General features: G+C 40.1%; 1 protein-coding gene across 1 annotated transcript; it reads right to left on the reverse strand.

Annotated features, from left to right (window-relative positions):
- Positions 1 to 5098: 5098 nt before the first annotated feature.
- On the reverse strand, positions 5099 to 20019 carry LOC120729632. The gene is made up of 5 exons (XM_040025377.1): positions 19062 to 20019; positions 13367 to 13388; positions 13182 to 13265; positions 12747 to 12995; positions 5099 to 9883 (listed from the first exon to the last, which is right to left on the reverse strand). Exons 1-5 carry the CDS (start codon positions 19434 to 19436, stop codon positions 9345 to 9347), a joined length of 1269 nt encoding a protein of 422 aa, XP_039881311.1. The 5' UTR covers positions 19437 to 20019; the 3' UTR covers positions 5099 to 9344.
- Positions 20020 to 22520: the final 2501 nt, after the last annotated feature.

Genomic DNA, 22520 nt, shown 5'->3' on the forward strand with positions numbered 1-22520 from the left:
CATCTGACGCCCACGGACATGAGCCACGAGCTCTGGGGAGAAAGTGGGAATCTCCAGCTCATGTACAGTGAGGAATGTGTAAGTGTCCGCTGTTTTCTGTTCCCTTATTTTTTCAAGTGCGTTTGGCGCTGAGACCTAAGTGACTTAACAGAAACAAATGAAAATAGTTGGAATACCTCATGGCAAATTTCTCCTGGCCCTTCTGCAGACCTCTGTGTCCCCCTCCCGCGCAGTTTCCCTTTGGCTTGTCTCGAAGCCATGCCTGCTTGAACGATTCCATTTAAAATCACATGTATTTTAAAATAAAATGTATTCATTTGTGGATGTGTTGGGGGCTATTTAACATAAAGTCTTTAAAAAAAAATTCACCACATCAACAACAAGTGAATTTTATTAGGGACTATTTAGCCCTGGGAAATATCCCCATCAAACACAAGTAGCGGTTAACAGTCCAGTTCCTCACTGTGGTCCCTACAGAGGGGAGCCCAAAACAAACTGGTCAGGTTTACATTACAATAGTGCTGCTTTGGTTTATACCACAGGGTTCAGGAAAGGTCAGGCTTTGTCAGAATGTTACCAAGCTTTCTGTGTTCACAGTTCACCTGGTAGTTTGTGTCTCATTTTGCTCTTCTTTCCTATCAAATCCACACACCCCACTGATGCACAGCAGCATTGTGCACTCCGCTGTATATTATGTACCTCCTCCTATACCAGAAATCGACTGCAAGGGCCATTAATATTACTACCTCCATATTAAATCGTTGCGCAAAATGTGCTAAATCTGTATGGCTTCGCTGGTAGATGTGTTTTCGCCTCTACGCACCATTTCAAACTCCTCCGTGGATTACTTTGTCCACACATAGGCTAGAAAATGCATTAATATTGATAGCTCTATTAAACCGTTACATTAAAAAAAGCGCCAGTTTCATTCATTCCGTGCCAAAGGCGCAGGCAAAGTGTTATTTTTTTATACATGTGTCACATTACATGGCCTTTAGGAGCCACTTCCACCCGAGTGTGAGGATTTACGCGGCTCCCCCCATCGCAACTGCCCAACCCTCTTTCACCTCAGCAATGGGACTCAATGATGGGCTGTTTGCTCTTCATGATAGGGTGATAAGCGACTCTTTTCTTCTGCGCTGCAAAGTGATTAATTAAGCAGACGGGATGGCAAATCGTCTATATAAAAAACCCCGCAGTGTACAGCCCCCCATAGCATACTGACAGCGGGGTTTTGTGTATTGGAGGTGTCCTGCGCTTAAAAATCAGTCTGGCACCTCTGTTTCATAGTACTTATAACACGACATTTCTCTGGGGTCTCACCGTCATTCTTTTCGACCATCAACCAAAAGATCACAAATACACATTTAAGTTTCAAGGTGTCCGCTCTGCTCTGAGCGGAACTTTTATTTTGATGGTTTGTAAGGCTGGCAGGGGGAACGCTGATCGAATAGTTTAATCCTTCGGTGAGTTAAATCAGTCCTCACCTGCAGTATTTTATTTTTATCAGGGGAAAATCGTCATATTTCCTAACTAAAATCGGAATTTTAGGTTCAGAAATAAAAGCAAATGATTAATAAAGTCATAATTCGTGTATGTTTTATCAAGAGACACATTTAGAAAAAATAAACCTGAGCATGTTTATAATGACGTATTTATGACCTGTTGCTGATAACTCGCAAAGATTCGATCGCATTCTAAATCTTTTTTTAACGAGTGTATCTTGGCCTCAGATCCTTGGATTCCCCTCCACCGCAGGATTTATAGGGTCGTGTAATGGTCATTATTCGGTATTGATTACAGATTGTTTCCTGGATAAAAACAATGGTCTTGGATTGATCACTGTCCCTCATTAATCTTTAAGGCTGGAGATGAGCGGACTGGAAAGGAGAGGCTCAAAAGTCTTAAATCATCTCTAATTTGCCACGAAAGATTACAGCCCAGTAAAAATCGATTAACCGTGGATATGGATGCTGGCAGCTCTGTGCGGTTCTGATATAATTAAAAGCAGACACGGTGCTCTCTCTCTCTCTTTTATTAAGATTCCCGCTCCGCTGTACGGGGAGCTTTCTCAGAAGAGTGCGCAATAACCTGATATGAAACACTGCTGGCACGGAACGGCCGTGGATGTTTTTTACGTGACACCATTACAAGGACATTATTAAAAGTTCTCAGCGAGCCTGCTGCGCGCGCCTGGGTTTGCGAGGGAGGGGGTGGTCAAGGGTGGGTATCGGCTGTCAATCACGCATAATAAAGGTTTACCCATGAATACGCTCATGGATACTTTCCTCTGTAACGGAGAGCAAATCGCTGTGTATTTGCTCTTTTTTTCACGCCAGACGACCACAGCTTCATCCTACCCCCACCTCCACATCCAGACTCAGAGCGCTCACTCAAGGGGGGGGGGGGCATCCTGTTTGCTGCTCGGAGTGACCGAAGGTGTGAATATCAGTCAGCCCTGGATGCCCCGCTCATGCACCTCCCTTTCAGTCACCACCTGTTCCCAGACTCGATGTGCCTCCACGCGCTCACATTGAGAAGCGTCGGTTTCAGAATTATTCTGTTTAGAGTCGTACACTCTGCGTGACCTTCCCTTTTTTGCCGCCATGCATCTCAAGACCCCAATTATTTCTGACTCATGTTTAGATACACGGCCCCGGTTGTAATTGCGCGTTTCCCTTGTGGAATCCAGCGTCGTTTTAGGTTTCTCTCAAGGGCGGACATCTGAAGAAGAGGTAGCTTACTTCGAGGTGCTGGAAACCGCCATCAACGTCATCAATAAAAAGATTTTTTTTTTTTAAATCTATCTATCTATCTATCTATCTATCTATCTATCTATCTATCTATCTATCTATCGTGTTTTTAAAAATGTGCTCTGAATATGGTAAATTAAGACGCACACCATGTTTTCGCCCCTGCCAGTGTTATGCTGATGCTGATAATAATAAGAGGCTGTAGAGCTAATTGTGTACTGATGCCGGTAGCGGAAAAGGGGAGAGAGGGGGCGGGCGAGTGGGGAGTCAAATGGGCCTTTGCTCAGTCAGTATGTGAATGTGCAAATGGAAGAAGACGTCTTGCAGAGTTGGTGTTTATTCATACAAACTGAATCAATTTGCAGACACAGTCGAAATTGAGGAGAAAGGAGCGCTGCTCCTGTCTTCTCACCGTCTCCTATTGTGGATCGGGGAGGAGGCGTGACCATAATTACTGCAGGCAATTAGCGAGCATAGGCTATGTCCAAATGCAGTGGAGGTGAGTGTGTGTGTGGGGAGGCTGCTCGGTTTGTTTTGACACCTCCGGGAGAAGACCTGTGTAGTTACAAGGGACGTTCCCAGCGTTTAGTTTATCACCAGGAGAAGTTTGTGCGTGTGTGGAGTAACAGATGATTACTAGTGGAGAGTCTACAAAGTTATGCTGAAATTATAAAAAGCTCTTCTTATTTCCAGCCAGCAAACTTCCCGACACTGACCTGTGCACGGCGGTGATTAGGATGTGATTTTCAGTGATCAAAATACTTATCAGTGAGTAATTGTACTAAAATGTAGGTAGAACGATGAGCTAAGACTTAAAGGAAACAACAACGATTCCTTTTTATTGTAAGCATGTTTTTATAAGCAGTGGTTACTCGGGGCTAATTCCGAAGAAGAATGCTTTGTTAATTCCAGAGTGAAATCAAGGAGAAATATTTTAGAAGATATTGAAAACAAATTATACTCTAAGTATTTATGCAATAAGCAAATTTACACAGTGTTTAGTTTAGCGTTTAGGTTGTCTGTCTGCAATAGCACTGAGCTTTATACATACATAGAAGTAACTTAAACATGACCTGAAAAGACCCAATTAGAAGTATAGGTCTGAATTGAATTACTCGGGTATTCAAGACATGGTATGGTTGTGTTTGTCAGTCAGCACAAAATCTCAGATTGTGTGACTATTCAAGAGACTTAATTTGCTTAAAATCTGCTACTATTTCAACCCAGTATTGTAGAGACCTGACAAAGCTGGCAAGCTAAACTCAGCAGAATTCAGTTCAATTCAATTTTATTTCCAGAGCGCCAAATCACAACAGCTGTCACCTCAGGGTCCTTTATTCTGTAAGGCAAAACCCTAAAATGATAAAGAGAAAACCCCAACAATTAGATGACCCACCCATGAGCAAGCACTTGACAACAGTGGAAAGGAAAAACAAGAAGAAAACGCCAACAGAATCAGGCTGAGGGAGTGGAGTCCATCTGCTGGTTGGGGGTAGATGGCATAGTATTTTGCAAAGAAAAGCGTCTGGACTTCTTTAAGTTGCTTGAAGACTGTGGGGGGCTACTCCCACTAGGTTATATCTGGGACTCTCCACCATTTGACCTTAGAACTGAAGAAGCTTCTCGGATGAGAGGTGAAACGTCTTCAAGCAACTTAAAGAAGTCCAGACGCTTTTCTTTGCAAGCTCCTTTGACTACGATGACCTGGATGACTGAGAACCTTCACAGACATGGCATAGTATTGTTAAAGAAAGATTTAATAATTATATGTAGTACGGTACTTTAAAGTCTGGCTATTTCAACAGTTAGTATGTTTCTTCTTAGGTTCTTTTCCTGTGTTAAATGCATTAGTCTGTCATGTTTTTCAAAATATCACTCTGCAGAGTAAAGGTGTATAGATAGATCCACAGACTCTGAAAGATCAGGTCAAGAATAAAGATATTGGCAGCTAGGTGCACTTTTGGGGGGCCTCTTTGAACAAGAAGACCATTCAAAGTAGCTACTTCACAGGATGCAAAAGACAAAAAGTGAACAAACACAAAGAACCAAAAGAAAATATAAAGAAGTATAAAACATAATGAGATCATAGAATAGAGAAGACGTGTTTGATTTAAAAGGTGAATAAAAAAATCAAGTAAAAACATGCAACTGAAATGCTCAATTATAATTATCTCAAGCACTTGCAGTACTTGAGCAAAAGGGGGGAAAAGAAAGTCCAGCATCTTGCTGTGCAGTTCATGTTCAGAGAGCCAGAATACGACAGACGTTGCCAAATGTGCACACATGGCACGACACGTTATCCATCCTTCCTGGCAGACTCCCTTCCCGCCCTCCCCGCTCTCTCCTGTCGGCCCTTTGAAATCTGCATCACTCCGGTCTCATTTCTGTTTACAAGGCTCAAATTGCTTCCACACACTTTATTTGTAAAAGTCGATAGATGTGCAGAGGGGAGAGAGAAGGAGAGAGCGAGCTGTGCCAAAAGCGGTCACGGCACATGCATTTTTTACTCGCGCGGTAAATACCTCCACCATTAAACATCAACACGCAGTCATGCTGATGAGTGGTCCGAGAGGCGACAGTCTAACAAGCTTCTCCTGACTCATCAGTTATTACCGAGTCTGACCCGCTGCTTAACTGATTTCGTGCTTGCATGAAATGAATGATGCTCAATGTAAAGTTGGTCTGAGTTCCACTGCTACTCCTCCTCCTCTTCAAAAATGCCCCTGAAGAACCTCTGCTGGTTGATGCTTGTTTTAATTGCAAGGATTTTTCTTTTTCAATGAGATTTACTGTTTGGGTGGTCTGACTGAACATTGGAAGACAATGAAATAGGAAAGAAAAGGCAAACAATCGCTGAAGACAGGCAGGGAGGAGAGGATGGTACAGGAGGGAGTTGCGCAAAAGGCTTTATTGCTTAATCACAAGTCAAGTGGTCAAGAATGAATGTGAATATCAGCCGAGCCAAGAATAAATAGTCCTCGGCACCAGTGGTTCTTCCAGCGGGGCTTGGAGCCCTGAAGATTGAGGAGAAAATGAAGGAAAGTTTATGCGTTCATTATTTTCTTTGCCAGAGAATCACAAAATGAATCTTTCCCAAACTTACAAGTCCAGAAGTGTTTGGAACAAAGAAAATAAACAAAAAAGAAAAAAAATGAAAAAAGGGAGGTGCAAAGAAAGGAATAAAAACATTTTTTAAAAAAACCCCAAAACAAAATATTACAGATTTGACAAATAAAATGGCAAAAACAGTACCACTTTCATTGTATACTATGCAAAATATAGTATGTTATTAGTGTGGTGAGGCCATTAGTGAAACCAAGTGGAGCCAGAGACCTAACAAGGCATGAAATGTCCAAAAAACACAACTTTAAAGTTTTTTGTTGTTTTTTTTTTAATCTGCAGATTAAAATGAATTTAAACACCAATAACAAAGAAATGAGCAAATAGCTGTTTCTGTTCAAAGAATGAACACACTTATGGCTCAGAATGGTTTCACACTGACGTATGTAACATGGCCAGCTAGTATCATCGTTTGGTGTCTTCTTCTGCCTTCCCTCTTTCTTAAGTATTTTAAACTGTTTTTAAACTGTTCTTATGATACTTTTCTGCAGCACAGGCTTGGGTCTTATTGGATGCAGATTCACAGATTGTTACTAATATTTTTGCTTTATTCTTGTGTCAAGTCAGATACTTTCTGTTAGTATACTTTTTAGCAGGATACAGGCCTGGCAGAGGTAGGAAGTGAAAGATTTCAAAGAGTATGAAAAAAAAGTGTGAGATTTGTCTAAAGACCCAGAACAATTGTCAGGACACAATGACTTGGCCAAGTCAAGAATTGTAGATTTAAAGAAAACAATTACTGGAACCCTGCAAAGGAATGGATTGTGAGGATTAAGACCAAAAAAAAAAAAATTCTACTTCTACAGAAAAGATTAAATGAAACTAGAGATCTTTGGCCACAGAAACACTGCTTAAAAAGATGAGAGACATACAACCCAAAGAACAGTGTGCCCCACAGTGAAGCACGGTGGTGGGAGTATGCTGCAGTATGTCCAGAAGTGGGAATCACACTAAGGTGGATGAATCATGAATATATAAAAGGATATGTGAAGATTTCAGGAGAAAACCCAAAGCGCTCAGCAACGAAACTGGGTCTAGGTCACTGGGCACAAATCAGGATTGTCCAACGTGTTGAGGTCTCCCAGATAACTTCTAAACCAGCTAAAGATACTAAGGATAGATTCTAATGAATGATTTTTATTTTTGAATATATTTTTCCATTCTGGAGAAGGATTTGTCTGCAAATAGGGTGGAAAAACTAAAATGAGCCACCAAGTTGGTCATATATCCAGTAAGAAGCCTTTGCCCAATCAGATGTCTAGAAATGCTGATCAAGTGTCCAAATATGCTCCTATCAAGACAACACACTTCTTTAGGGATTTGCTAGAGATATGAAACCTCAGTGAAATTTAATAACCAGATTATGTGTTCAATTTCAGTCCCTGTCAACAGTTTTCAGACATATCTGAAAATTATGGTGTATGAGGTCAAACGCTGGTTTCTTTATTTGTTCTTGCTGTTGTTGCAGTAATACAAGTGGTCACTGAAAGAAGCTAGGACGAGTAGGAGATAAAAACTGCATGGGTAAAATCAAGAAAGAAATACAATAAAAATGCTTCAAAAGTGTGCAAACGTCTTGATGCATGCTCAATCATCCAGGTAAGTAAATCTCCAAAAGTTGATTCTGTTCCAGATGAACAGAATCAACTTTTGGAAAAGTGTGCAAAGTTTCCTCAAAATAAGGTTTAAAAAGTGTTTGTCCCATGCCTTACAGTAAAACAATTGTGAATCTTGATGGCATTACCTTGGGACCCAATCACGCTATGAGGAATCTTGGAGTCGTTTTTGACCAGCATACGTACTTCAATGCTCATATTAAACAAATCTGTAGGACTGTTTTCTTCCATTTGCACAATATCTCTAAAATTAAACATATCCTGTCTCAGAGTTATGCCAAACAAACTAGCCCATGCATTTATTGCTTCTAAGCTGTATTCTTGTAATTCATTATCCCCAGGATGTAGTAAAAAATCCTTGATTGCTGATGTTTACTCTGTATTATTGTGGGATCTTTACCTTACAATATGAAGCGCCTTGAGGTGACAGCTGTTGTGATTTGGCGCTGTGTAAATCAAACTAAACTGAATTGAATCTTTACTGTGCACATGTATCAGCGGAGAGGCGAGACAGATGCCATCTGTGCCATTTCTTCAATAGATTTGTCTTCCAAATTTATGTGTGTGCCACGTCTGTCTTATAATATCTCAGACAGCTTAACATGCACATCCAGATATTTGCAAACAAAATAACTTTGATTTCAGTGAGTGCACAACACAAATAGAAACCACTTTATTGTGAACGCTGAGCCGGCACAGCACATAAAGTAGTCATTAGACCTGTGACTGCAGTAATTGTGTAATTAATATAAAGTATTCTATAGCTAGGCTTTTAGTTCAAAAGACGTTCCAGTAAAGTTTGGTTTTCGTTTAAAAAAAAAACGCAGTAAACATTCCTCAGTGTGTGCTCTGTGTGAGAAGACTTTATGCATTTGTCTTAAAGTCTTGTCAGGTTTTAATGAAGATTTGACACTGTAATTACATAGTGTTGAATAAAGATTGTTTCAATTTAATTGATTTCCCCGTTTGATTCTTCTTAAAGTTCAATGAGCAAATTGGCAATGTAAAAAAGTATGCCATTCTATTAATATACTGTGGTTTCACTGTGTACACACTTTGCTGCCTTAAAAATATGGTCTGAGCCATTTGATCCATTAGGATTTCTTGGAAGTGAAAGCAGATGGGAATCACTCTCTGAGCTCATTCCTTTTTGTCCAGTCCATCACCTGCTGTCTTTAATTTATGCATGCTGTTTTGTCTTTTCCCTCTCTGCTCTTTTAAAGTCTTTAGAGGCCCTATGGGTTTCAAAGGGTCAGAAAGGGGCAGGCTTACTGTCCTATCAAAGACAGGCTGCAGGATAAGCGTAGTATACCACCTGTCCTTGGTGCTCTGTGTCAACACTGCCGGTGTCGCTGTACTCATGCATCATCATCTCAACCCCCGGCTACTTGTACAGTGTTTCTTCCTATGCACGCAAACACACACACACACACCACACACCACACACCTTGAAATCCAAGACTAACTGAGCAAATGCTCAGAGTTAGTGCTTCTGCTCTCTCACACACACAAACAAATGTGCGCACTATGAGCACAGGACCCCTACTGTCTGACAACCATCACACAGAGACCATCACACAGAGACAGAGCTGCTAAAAACCCACCCTTTCCTCACACTTCACATCACAGAGGACTCTTTCTGGCCCAAGCCAAATCTGTGGGGGTTGTCTCCTGGTGAGAAAGTCAATTGTAGGTCCGGGGGTCACGCAGGGAGTGGAGACACACTTCCAAAAGTCTGTGAAGATTAAAAATTAGCCTTTCAAATGACAGCTAAAGTTAAAACTACACAGGTCATCTGTGGGAGTTTTTTTTTTTTATCCTTTCATTGAAGAGAAGGTTTCACAAGCTCTTCTTATTAGGGTTCAGTTTCCTGTCCTGCTTTCCCTGACTGAAAGGTCCCAGGAACCCCCACATCTGGAAAGGAAGCCAAGGTGGAGCATGATGATCCAAAACTGGACACCAGACCTGAGTCTGAGTCAGAAAGTGCCAGCTTCTCAAACTTCTGGATCACTTTCCTAACCGACTGAAAGGGAACCTCTTGGCGCCACTCACTTCTGCTGTTTCCATGAGGCTCCCTGTAGGTTGAGCTCTTACTAAGAAATACGTAAACAGGTGGGGGTAGGCCACAGCGCAGTCTCAGTCTGCCCTGGCCCAGGCCCAGGGCTGGGACCACTCCAGCATTGCTGAAACGTGTTGGCAGTGTGGCGAGATGCTCCTGGGTTAGAGGGTTGTGGAAGCTTAGGGTCCCTCCTCCAATGTTTAGGAAGACCCCAATGGTTTTGATCTGAGGTGGGATGGTACAAAGTTGCTCACAGTTCCCATCATACACTGCCCAAAAAGTCAAACTGTGCCTCTCAAGCCACCAGCCATTAGAACCATCCACTGAGATCACACCTGAGGGAGACAGAAAAGTTTCAGTTTTCTCTGCACTTTTATGGATTTGGTTATGCATTAAAATAGTCTTTAACAATTCCTGGCTCTGGGGATAACACTTTGGCCAACGCTCAGATATCCCAATAGCCATTCAATTGATTTTTACAATATTTTATTTATTTATTCTCCTAAGACGATGCATCTGTTTGACTTTGGTGGCTTTCTTACTTTTCCTCTTGCACCACCATGAGGTTGACATTTGTAGTGTTTATAGACACTATCAGATCATTAGTTCACATCGCTCAATACTTTTATAACGAGTCAGCTTAATTAATGTTATTCCCATCTGTGTGGCTAAGTTAATATAATGTAACTAAAATAAGCTGACAACTGTACAATAATTTAGGGTTGAAGTAAATAGCTTAAGGAATAAATCAAATGCTACTGTAAACTGTAGGCATTTCATTGTGTGTTTGTTATTTTTGCTTAGTGGAAATTGTTGCTCTTATTTGTCTGTGATGTAGTCTGGATGCTGAGGAGGTGAGCCACCAACTTGGTGGTATCACGGATAAACAAGGAGAAGACAAAAGACATCTTTCCTTGAAACACCACAGATATACCCCTCCTGTATAAACGATGCCCTCCGGGACCATCACCGCAGCCTGGACAGGAACAAGAAATGCTGTGATTCATAGTTATGAGTTACAACACTCTCAACGATATTGCTCAAAAGAGTGGGAATAACTAAAAAGAATATTTAAATCCAAATGAAGTGTTGAGTTTTTGTTTAATGTTGTGGTCTGCAATGGTGTTCTGAATAAAATAAGTAAGAAACCAAGTTTCTTTTTATGTTAAATCTTTGTTTTGTTTTAATTTGACTGATTTCATTTCATTTCATTTTTTTGTTGTATTGGCTAACATTAGAGTGAATAAATGTCTTTACTGAGTGTCATCTACAGCTGGGTACTGTTCTGATACTGTGAAGTATAAAGTTGGGCGACTATGAAAAAGAACATTTTAACTTTGTTACATGCATGTCCTCTACGATTTTATATCTTAAGTGGAAAACTTTAATTTTTTGTGTGTTTTTTTTTGTTGGGCAACATGGTGGTGTGGTGGTTACCACCATTGTGTCACAGCAAGAAGGTCCTGGTTGAAATCCGCTGGCCACCTGGGACCTCCCAGTGTGGAACTTGTATGTCCTCACTGTGCCCGGATAGGTTATTTCTGGATACTCGAGCTTCCTCCAACAGTCCAAAGATGTGCATGTTAGACTAACTGGTGATTCTAAATGAGCTGGAGGTGTGAATGGTTGTCTGTCTCTCTGTGTTAGCCCTGTGACAGATTGGGAGCATGTCCAGTGTGTACCCTGCCTCTTGCCCTATAATAGCAGGGATAAGCTCCAGCCCTGCCTTAATCTTGGATCGGTTGAATATAAAAAGATCCAATGATGTTTATTCAGAAAAACACCAACAAGGAAACCTCAGTTACTCACATCAGTGCCGTTGAATGTGATTTTAACCACTAGAAAGCATCTGATCTGTCACACACACATATATGCACAAACACAAATCCAAATGTCTTGATGCATGCTCAATCATCCAGGTAAGTAAGTCCCAAAAGGTTGATTCTGTTCATCTGGACGTAGCGTTTTCAGTGAGAGAAATGTTTCGTCACTCATCCAGGTGACTTCTTCTGCCTCAGCTGACTGCAGGTTTCCCCAACCTTATAAAGAGTACATTGCACAATGACTGAAACTAGCACCACTGAATGAACAATAGGCTGTGAAGTCAGTTCCTTGATCATTAATATGTACATTCTCATGACCATTTATTAACAACTACTGATCAAAGACCATTGATCATTGATCAAAGACCACTGATGGCTGCAATCACAGCATTTTAAGATGGCGAAAGATGTACCCTTAGGCCCCCTCCTCAATTCAGACATGGTCTTTCCCTTTTCATCTGACCGAAGAATGATGGACACCATACATTCTTGCCAGTCATACAGTAAAACATATCCTGTTTTCTTGCCCCTTTTTAACTGGGGAGACCATTATTGACCAAATAAGCTCCATGTTGTATTCCATAAGATTTGAATTTAGTGACTGACAAATAAACTCATTACACTAGAGTTTACTGAGGTCAAAGTGAAAAGACAATATAGGCTGTTTTAATATAAACTTGTGTCTAAAGACACTTCTTGTTCTAAATGGAAGACTTGTCCTCTGTTGGCCATTTAAAAGAATGCAGATTTAACGTTTGGCTGTCTTCTCAGTTCTCCATTGTTATCAACCTGCTTGTACAGCACAGAAGAAAAGAGGAGGGAAGCTGTAATGCTACTGATTTAGACACTGTGTGTGTCTTCCTATGTGTGCCATGGATAATTAAGTTGTTGTCATATTTTAGAGAACCAAAGCCCTATTGAAGGAAAGAAAGACCACCTGACATCTACTCCTATTTCTGTTATCATAGTGCCAGTCTGGAATTCAGGCGGAAGATGGTGAGATAGTTCTCCAAGATGCTTGGAATAAATGTGCTTACAAATTGTGTGCAAATGTAGATTGCAAATGAGGCCTTTCTGGCATGTAAGGGTTTTTTTCTTCTGTTAAACATTATTTTACACTACACTTTTAGTGCCAAAGACATTTGTACACAGTGTTGCAAAACCAATTGCCAATTGTCTGTCAATGAACTGAGAAAATGCTGGCATTCTGAGGTATGAAGTGAGTTGATTACATCTCCATGTGTTTGAGTGTATGCAGGTTCATGTGAGCAGAGATCTGAACAAACCCTGTCTTGCTGACTAATAGTGAGGATTTCTGGAAGCATTAAGCATGCTGGCATAAAACCAAGCAAAACAAACTCAAAAGACTTTTTACCAATCTTGTAGATGGAGCTATTACACACTTCCACCTCCCAGTAGTACTGCCCCCGTGCAATTACTACATCAGCACGAATATGATGGAGAGTCCCTGGGTCAGAGGTCATCACAGGGCTTCTGATTTTGCCTTCTGGAGCTGGTACAGGGGGATTCTCTTCGTGGTAGGTGACAGTTAAAGAGGAGTCAGAAAGACGGAGAGATGGTGGGGCAGTTGAAGCATCAAGATGATCCAGAGCAAAATGCAGTCCTAAATTAGGCCAGAGTAAAAATAGGACAGAGCAGATCAAGTACAGCATGTAAACACACACACACACACACCCCTCTCTCTCTCTCTCTCTCTCTCTCTCTCTCTCATATATATGTGTATATATATATATATATATATATATATATATATATATATATATATACATATACATACATGATTACCTACCAAAGACAGAAGCCTCCATTTCCTCCTCCCGTAGATCTACAGCACCATCCACTGGTGTTATCGTGGAACTGGCAACACTGGTATCTGGGCCAAAAGAGGGAAATGTGTAGGTTACCTTATGAGAATCTTTTGGGTTGTTGCTTGAAAGTGAGGTTGCTATACTTACAGTATAAATCTGGTCTGACCTGTTACTTCACTGCTGTCCTCCTAAATGTGGCGATGTGTGGTGAGAAATAATGAAATACAGAAGAAAAATGCCAGAGACATTAGTCATACAGCATAATAATCCATTTATTTATTTGCACAATCAAACTTTCCATGACTCTCTGACATCTCTCTTATTTAATCACAGTACCCATCTGAGATTCAGGATGAAGCATGTATTATTTATCAAATAAATATGCCAGAAAAACCAAACACATTTTATTTGCAGCAGAGGTTGTTGGATTGGATTGTTAAGTAATAACATAATGATCCTATTAATAATGACCATAATGACCCAAGTTTTTAAAAACCTCACAATGTTTTATTAATGGACCTCAGTCTTGGATAAAATTTCAATATGGACACTGGTCTTAGAATTAAAACCTTTTCATTACAAGAATTTTTGTACTTGTTATTAATCTCTGTCTCTCTTCCACAGCATGTCTTCTATCCTGTCTTCCTTCTCTCACCCCAACCGGTCGCAGCAGATGGCCCCGCCCCTCCCTGAGCCTGGTTCTGCCGGAGGTTTCTTCCTGTTAAAAGGGAGTTTTTCCTTCCCACTGTCACCAAAGTGCTTGCTCATAGGGGGTCATTTGATTGTTGCGTTTTTCTCTGTATGTATTATTGTAGGGTCTACCTTACAATATAAAGTGCCTTGAGGCAACTGTTGTTGTGATTTGGTGCTATATAAAATTGAATTGAACTGAATTGAATTGAAGAAATTCAAACTGAACAGCAACATATTATTGCTGAAACTTCCCCTTGTCTGAACATTTGTCCATTTTCATTGCCTTTTTAATCATAGTGCCTTAAAAAACCCTATCTGCCCCCTTATTGATTTGGGCTTTTTTTTTTTTTGCATATATGTCACACTTGAATGTCTCAGATCATCAAAAAATATTGGACAAAGGTAACCTGAGTAAATATATAATATAATATATAATATATAAGCATTTTTCACTGATAAGTAAATACAAAATCATCATTTATAAACTGCATTTTATGTTTACTCTTGTACAGGAATGACACTGTAGGGGTATAAAATTTTCCTAAATCACAATTAAGTTAGTAATTGTGGCATTAAACCATTAAACCTCACCAGTTAAAACCTGACTGGTCTGTATTCAAAATATAGATCTGTTTATTGCTAGTACATATATATAAAATGTTGATGACTCCACCTTTTTTCAAAGATGTTCTCCCTCCTTCTCCAACCTCACCCAATCTGTGCATCTTAGGTGACAGATGACAGGTGGGTAGTCGCTTCTCCTGACTCTTGACTTCAAGCCATTGGTATTAAAGCTTTTTCACATGACTGTAGTAGTTCTAGTTCCCAGTCTGTTGATCCATCTGATTCATCTTTTTGGTTGTACCTGTTTGTTTTTGTTTTTACTCTACATCAGTCAGACACTTTAGTCTATAGCGCCAATCTTGTTGAATGAATGGATAAGGGGATTGAAAGGGGTTTTATAAAATCAGTCTTGCTGTTTTTATATTTGCCTTCATCAGAGGCACTAGTAATAGTTAAATTACATTTCAAAAAGGTTACCAAAGGGGATTTATTTGACTGTACAAAATTAACCCATAAGAACCCACGGTGACACCTTTACACATTGAGGAAAGTTCCTGTTAAATTTTCAACGTTGACTTGCTCGTAGTTTTCCTGACACTGGACCTTTTTTTTTTTTTTTTTTTTTAAATGACATCAGAAACAGCAGTATGCGACATTACGTGATGGCAGAGCTTCAGTTCATCCTTTGTCATTTTTTTTTTTTTTTTTTTTTTTTTTTTTTTTAATAAATAGGACAGGGGGAATGAATGAGAGAAAGAGGGGGAGAGAAAGAGAGAAAACCAAAGGGGAGAAGAGACGGTGAGAAGGGGGGGGAAGAGAGAGAAAAAAAAAACCCAAACAAACAAACTCCTGGGTCACCTGTATGGAGAAAGAAAAAAACAAAAAAAACAAACAAACAGAGGAGACAGCAAACAAAAGAGCAACATAATAATAGAAAAAACAAAGCACCATCACAATAAACTAGCTAGTCATAGATATCAATAGTTACTAAATAATAAACGATATTGTGCAGCACGCAAGATAGACAGCGCACAATGTGCTTTGAGGCAGCAGCCAAGAAAGCTGTAGTCCGCGTCTGTGAATACCCGTGTGTACACCTGTGTGCATACCTGTGTGGATCAGCATGCTTGCATTCCAAAGGTTTCTCCATGTAACGATCTGCTAGGGAGTGTGGGGAGCCACAGCCCCGTCCTCCAGGGGACACTGGACCTTTTATGGGACACTGAGTATTTTATTTGGGGTAGTGTATATTGTCTATGAAACAAAATATCCAATGCCCCATAAAAGGTCCAGTGTAATGTAACAAAGCAATAAACAAAACAACAAAATACAAAAAAAGATTTAAAAATGTGCTTATCACTTCCCACAAATATGATACACAAAAAGGGTTGAAACAGCAGGCAGCACTTAGAATTGGAGATTATGTATCGGAATTTCAGGAGCAGGACCACGCCTCCAAACATGCTCCTTCCGGCTGTCATCTGGGTCCCCCCAGTCCTGCAAGCTGATCATTCTTGTTTACGTGCCCCATCCTCCCTCCCTCCCTCCTTCTTCTCCATTCTTCAACTTCTTCAATTCTATTTAGTACACGGGGCTCTGCCAGGCCCGGGAGCCATTGGCAGTCCCCTTCGAGGCCTTCCCCAAACCGCAGCTCAATTCATGTCAAAGCATTGACTTTTACCTAGTAAAACACTGTCAAAGTTAAAATGAGGACATGGGCCCAGCTAGTGAAATAATAGATTTGAAGAAGTGTGCATGAAGAGAGAACATGGAACAGCTTTATCAAGTAATAGGCTACAGCTCTGTTAAAGACACTAACTAAATAATAAATAAATACATAAATTCTACTGTAAAAACATTTCTTTAAAAGAAAAAACCCTGTAATTTTAGTAGGCCGAATCTGATCTACACAACTGGCGTCTGATCTTGTCATAGCTATGTAAAGCTTGCAATATGTCACAAATACAACGACAACTAATAACAGTGACGTGAGCAAAGTTACCAAATCTTAGGTCCAGAAAAGCTTTTGCCGTTTGTATTTGTTAATTTATTTGTTAATTTATGTCAACAGATATTTTTTTTTATAACTAGAGCCTGAGTAACATTAGCTTGAATACTTTAAACAGAATATGTTTTGACAGTAGTGCCAGTGTGACACTCAGCACTGCATGCTAACACATGCACTTGCTGTTGTGCTTATGGGAGCCTGGCTAGGCTCACAGTTTTCACATAAAGCCCATCCCTGAATGGGTAATTATCTCAACAGGGAAAAAAAAAGCTACAAGGTATCTTTTGATTTTGAAAACTAAAGCAGTGATATGTGGAGTAGCCAGACTAAGCTAGCTTAGTTAACAAAAAAAGTACATACAATAGTAAAGTACCTAACTCAAAACTCGTCATACAGTTAACTTTATTCCTGTAGATGTTTATTGATATTCATTACTTACTTGCTGGCCTTGATGTGCCATAAGAAGGCAAACAGTATAGATGTTAACTTTAGGTACACATTAAATAAGCGGTAACCTGAATTCTAGGCATGCTGGCAAGTGTATTTTGTTTTCTCTTGAAACACTCAGACTTGTTTCCATAGGTTTCAAGTGTTTCTGTGCTGAGCCAAGCAATGCTGTTTTGGCTTTTAGTGTACCTTGGAAGTATTAATAATCTTTTAATTTAATTAATCTAAATCTATCTATCAAGAGACACTTGTTCGATTACGGGTTTTTGGCTACTAGTGTTGTGCAGGTTTTGGTATCGATCCAGTGCCAAGTAAATACAAGTTCAGTATTGGTGATACTGATAATTTTAACTTATGTAAGGACTTATGTAAGGAAGAGTAGTGTGTCAAGATTTATGAATGACTGATGAATCATCATTAGTTTGCCAATTATAAACACACTCTAGGGACCATTAAATACCGGTGAATGTACTTTGTACCATACTTTGTTAATGCAACAAATTCCAACTTTCAGCTTTTTATCAGTTTTTTGAAGACCTGAAATGTAAATTTGTCTGTCTTTGAAACACTTCAAATACATAATGATAAAATAGAAATAAATAAATAAGACAGAATATGTTTCTGTTCTAATACAATAATTAATTCATTATTATATTTATTTATTAATTTAATCTACAAATGATACAATATAAAGGTAATCAGTCTGCTAAAATAACAACTATGATGACCAATAATATGTGAGTACAGAGTCAGTCTCTGTGCTGGGGTTCTAGAGCTGCCTGAGGGATATCTTTCCTCCTGTTCGTTTCTTTTGCTTTTCCTTCCAGGAAAAAACTTTTTTGTGTGCTCCTTCATATCTTTATATAAGTTAATAATGGTTGAGGGACCAGCAGAAAATTTCCTTCCATCTGCTGCGCTTTCTTACTGCAGCCTACATGTTGCTACTCAGAGCCGCTGAGTCACATGACCGCAGGACAAATAAACACACCAGAACAGGAAAGAGGGTGACAAAACAAAATGTTCAAGCATCGGTCCTCTCGTGCAGAGAACTGGTGATTGCACAGACATCTAGTGCTGTGTGATACTGCAGATTTTGGTACTGATCTGATACCAAGTAAATTCAGGGCCAGTGGTGCTGATACCAATACTGATACAGATACTGATACATTTAACCTATAAAGGCAGCATGTCATAATTCATGAGATAACTCTTAGTCAATTTGCAAATTCTGAACACATTTTATTTAACACTGCAAAATTATGAGTTTTACTTTCCACAATAATGACACCTTGCAGCTTTTCATGTATTTTTAAACTGGGTTTTCTAGAGACCTGAAATGTAAATATGTCTGTCTCTAAAGCACTTAGGGTAAGCTTGCTGTTTAAATGCTCTATATGGTATAAATAAAATAGTCGTGACAGGTAACACAAAAAAAGATCAGACATTTTTGATAGGGCATGTTTGAGGTGTATTTTTTCATAAAAAAAAATAAAGAAAGAACTTTGCAAATCAAAACAAAGTATTGATCCTATCCCTCTAGTATGAATCTTATACCAATTCAGCATTGCTATCAATACAGTTGGATAGATTTGAATTGGATAATTGGCTTTTCTTGACTGGTGTTTCAAAAGCAGTGATGCTGTGAGACAGGTCATTGTATGTTTCGGGGGTTAAGGGAGTCTCAGCACCAACTGACAGACTCTTCTGGCTTTATCTGTTTGATTTTTATTAGCGCTGTCACATTACAATTCATAATAATGGTGGTCAACAAAATCCCAACAATATTATTGCAATACATGTGTGAAATGTGGAAAGGTATAATAGATAATAAGTTTTAAAGATATTAGGTATGATCTGTAAGTATAACTGCACAAAAGCTTACAAAAACAACAGTGATATAATCAAGTCATGATCTGGGTTATAAATGGTTATTGTCAGTGCAGTATTATCTTACCAACAGTAATAACTCCCTCTTGTGAATGTAGCATTGGAGAGTTAGGAAGTGGGTTAGACAATCAATTTTTTTTAAATGTGCTATCAGGTTTATGGCTACTATCCCAGAGCCCAAAAGGCAGAGTACCTACCTAGCCTACCTAGACCACATTGTGTTTAAGTGGAAATGCCAGAATTTCCCTAAAGGACATCCGACCTGCACATGTGGCGGGTGATCCTCAGGTGAGGCCTCTCTGTTGACATGATTAGATCTCATGCTGGGATGTTTTGGGAGGCAAGATATGGCAGATGACCAGGTCAAGCACGGCAGCTCCACAGGATGCCGACAACAGGGGCACCGCACAGAGCACATGGGTTGACGGCGTAGCCTCGCTCCCTCTCCAGCTGCTACACACTGACCACACATGGTGTGAGAGCATGGCAGGATCAGAGTGATGTCATAGTCTTGTTTACAAGCTGGACAGTGGGGGAACTGCTGCAAACAATCTGTGTCTTTGTCCTCATCCTCTCCCCTTCTGCATCTTCCCACAGTCAACTCCTTGCTCGTTATTTCAGAAGAACCGTGTTTCATTGCTATTTAGGTGTTCTGTCTAAATGCAATGTCATTGTAGATACACTACATCAATTTTTTGTTTGAAATCCACAGCTGTCTGACTGTATGTACACAGCCATGGTCTTCACAAGGCATCAGTCAGTAGAAGCAGCATTCGAAATCCGTTCTTCCAAACAAAAGAGACCACGCGTGCAACGTCTGTTTATAAAGATGTCCTTTTAGCAAACCACAGAGATGTTCGAATGGGAAGTGGTATCCTCCTATGGCCTTTCACAAAGTGAAACTGCAGAATAGGAGGAGCCCAGCTGAATAGATGTATTCTTGTTGTGGTGTCCAGTATGCCTCCCAGCTGGTTATGAAGGGGTGAAACCGGTGGAAAGACCAAGCAGATAAAATATGGAAAGACAGAGAGACAGACAAAGAGAGAGAGAGGGAGTAGGAGAATATGATTAGTGGGGAGCAGGAGAGAGGAGGCCAGCCTTTTGAAAGGTACTTATTGCCTGGCGTTGCCATGGTTATGGCTCTTCCTGCAGCTGCAAGATAATGCACCACAAAAACCCACTTGTGCATGCAGGCATACACACACACACACACACACACACACACACACACACACACACACACACACACACACACACACACACACACACACACACACACGTGCACAAAAGCTTGCAAAAACAACAGTGATATAATCAAGTCAGGATCTGGGATATTATTTGGCACTAAAAGATCAGTGTTTTGTACGTTAAAACAATAATTAACGATGACAATGTGTGTGATAAAAACATCTTAGACAAGCATGAACAGACTTCTGTGATCAGTGTGATTATCTGTTTTGGCAAGGTCCCCGGTATTCCTCATGAGAATTCCTGTGAACCACGATCACATAGCTGCAGTATTGCTTAACATAATACCAGAGAAGTTTGTCAAAGCCTGTAATCTCAAAGGGCTCACACAAATGTATGAATTTGTTAATGTAGCATGGGAGAGTTAGGATTCAGAAGTGGGTTGGACTAAGCACATTTTTTTCATATTCAGAGAAGGGTTTGGGGGGCTAGTGACATATGGGTATTTTCTGTCTTTGCGGAGCAGTCAAGATATACAGGAAGGTGGGGACAGAGAGAAGGGGAAGGGCCGTAGGTCAGACCCGATCCCAGGCTGTTACGCATCAGGCAAGTGGCACATGTTCCCTCGCTCACCCACTGAGGTAATTGGCGCTCAAGAGGAGTTATTCGATTGCTCCAGTGAGCCAAATTCATACATTTAGAAAATACTACACCATCTGTCCATGGTATCCCAGCTACCATGGGGTGAGAGGCAGGGTAGAGACAGACAACAGACAACCATTCACACTCACATTCACGCCTATGGGCAATTTAGAATTACCAGTTAACCTTACCCAACTAAGTGCATGTCTTTGGACTGTGTGAGGAAGCCAGAGTATCCAGAGAGAACCCACAGAAACCCGGGGAGAACATGCCAACTCCACACAGAAAGGCCCCAGCCAGGTGGTAGAATCCAACTCAGGACCTGCTGATACTAATATATTGCGAAATAGTACCGAAGTTCACGTGTAGACTTGTTGTTATCCCATAACACTTTCAGCTATTGTACTTGTCCTTGCTGATATTTCTTTCAACAAGCTCCACCTTCTTTCTTAATGACTCACTTTCTCAACTGCTATGTGAAACAGTGAGCCTGGAGTACCTGAAAAGAATGCTCCCAAAGTACAGGTAGCACACCTGAGGACCTGAAGGTTCAAACCAGATATTCCCTTTAAAAGAACTGTCTAACAATGCGTCATGAAAATAGGGCACATCCATACAAAAACATTGACAAAATATTTAACTACATATATTTAGTTTATTTGAGAAAATACATTTATGATGAAAATATCTCTTGCTGTCTATTACACTCTACATGTGTGACTGCAGTGACAATTAAATGACCTGAGTAGTGTGCAAAAAATATTTTTGCATTTTGCTCACCATATAGAGATCACTCGGGAAAGGCGAGTAGTGAGTAGCTTCCACTGCTGAATTTTCTTGTCTGTGTTTCTGGTGTAATGGTTTACACAATCATTTAATAAAAAAAAGATTCACAGCAGGAGACACAAATCCCTTTGGGGTTGTGTAAGGAAAGGCATATGGTGTAAAAAACAAATCAAAGATGGGGAGTGGAGTTTCTTGTTGTGGTGACCTCATGTGAATATGGGAGCTGCTGAAAGTAGCTTGCTGTATTTTCCCTTGCAGGAAACATTCAAAGAATGCCACTTGAATGTAAAGTGCATTCATGGGGAAACCTCAGCTTGCTTGCTTTACCCATATAGCATGCATGTCTGTTCTGGAGAGGGTCTCCTCCAATGGTTTCATCACTTTTATTTTGGCATCTTTTCTTTCTATGATGGTGATCCAAAACAAACTGGATTCCTCTATGAGCTTGACCAGTACTGGATGTGCCAATAGCAGCAGTTGAAACAATGTTGTTGTCACAAAAGCCTTCTCTAGCCTAGTGCCTTATGACCCAAAACAGAGCACTATAAGAGCGAAATTAACTACAGTATTTCATTATGAGTTCCATATGTCTGCATCATGGTGTCATAACTGGTTACTATAGTCTGGGTCTATGTGGTGCCTCTCTGGTCTTATTTGCACTGAGGAACCAGAGTCAAATATTAACTTCGGGCTAAGTCAAATACACAGACTTCTTTCTCTAAAAGCTCACAGCTTTGGGTATCGTTTAGGTTTTATCCGATACCAGTACCAAACCGGTACTTTTGAAACGGTGCCGGTGCTTAAACGGTGCTTGAACCGGTGTTTGAAGAATGAAGAACACACACTTTGTCCAAAAACCTCTCATGTTTAGCTGTTTTTTTTTGTAAAAAAGATAACAATGTTAGTCTTTTCTGCAGCTATAGAGGATATATGGTATCACTCTTGGCTGGAAGCAGTGCCTAAACAATGGAAAAAAAACGCAAACCTTATCCAAAAACCTCTCATGTTTAGCTGTTTTCCACTTTTTCTTTGGTCATTTTAGCTTTTTTGGCCAGGGTGAAGGGAGTATCTGCCATCAAACAAGAAGACAGCCGCATGTAACTAC

Source organism: Simochromis diagramma, unplaced genomic scaffold (genome assembly GCF_900408965.1).
Source record: "Simochromis diagramma unplaced genomic scaffold, fSimDia1.1 OVJJ01000348.1, whole genome shotgun sequence".
NCBI classification, from domain to species: domain Eukaryota; kingdom Metazoa; phylum Chordata; class Actinopteri; order Cichliformes; family Cichlidae; genus Simochromis; species Simochromis diagramma.

Coding starts and splice junctions, on each gene's coding strand:
- LOC120729632 (XM_040025377.1), bottom strand. CDS start 19,436: ATGAAACACGGTTCTTCTGAAATAACGAGCAAGGAGTTGACTGTGGGA. Junction 13,389..19,061: donor ATCACCCGCCACATGTGCAG/GTCGGATGTCCT, acceptor CGCCACATTTAG/GAGGACAGCAGTGAAGTAAC. Junction 12,996..13,181: donor AATGGAGGCTTCTGTCTTTG/GTAGGTAATCAT, acceptor GGCCTAATTTAG/GACTGCATTTTGCTCTGGAT.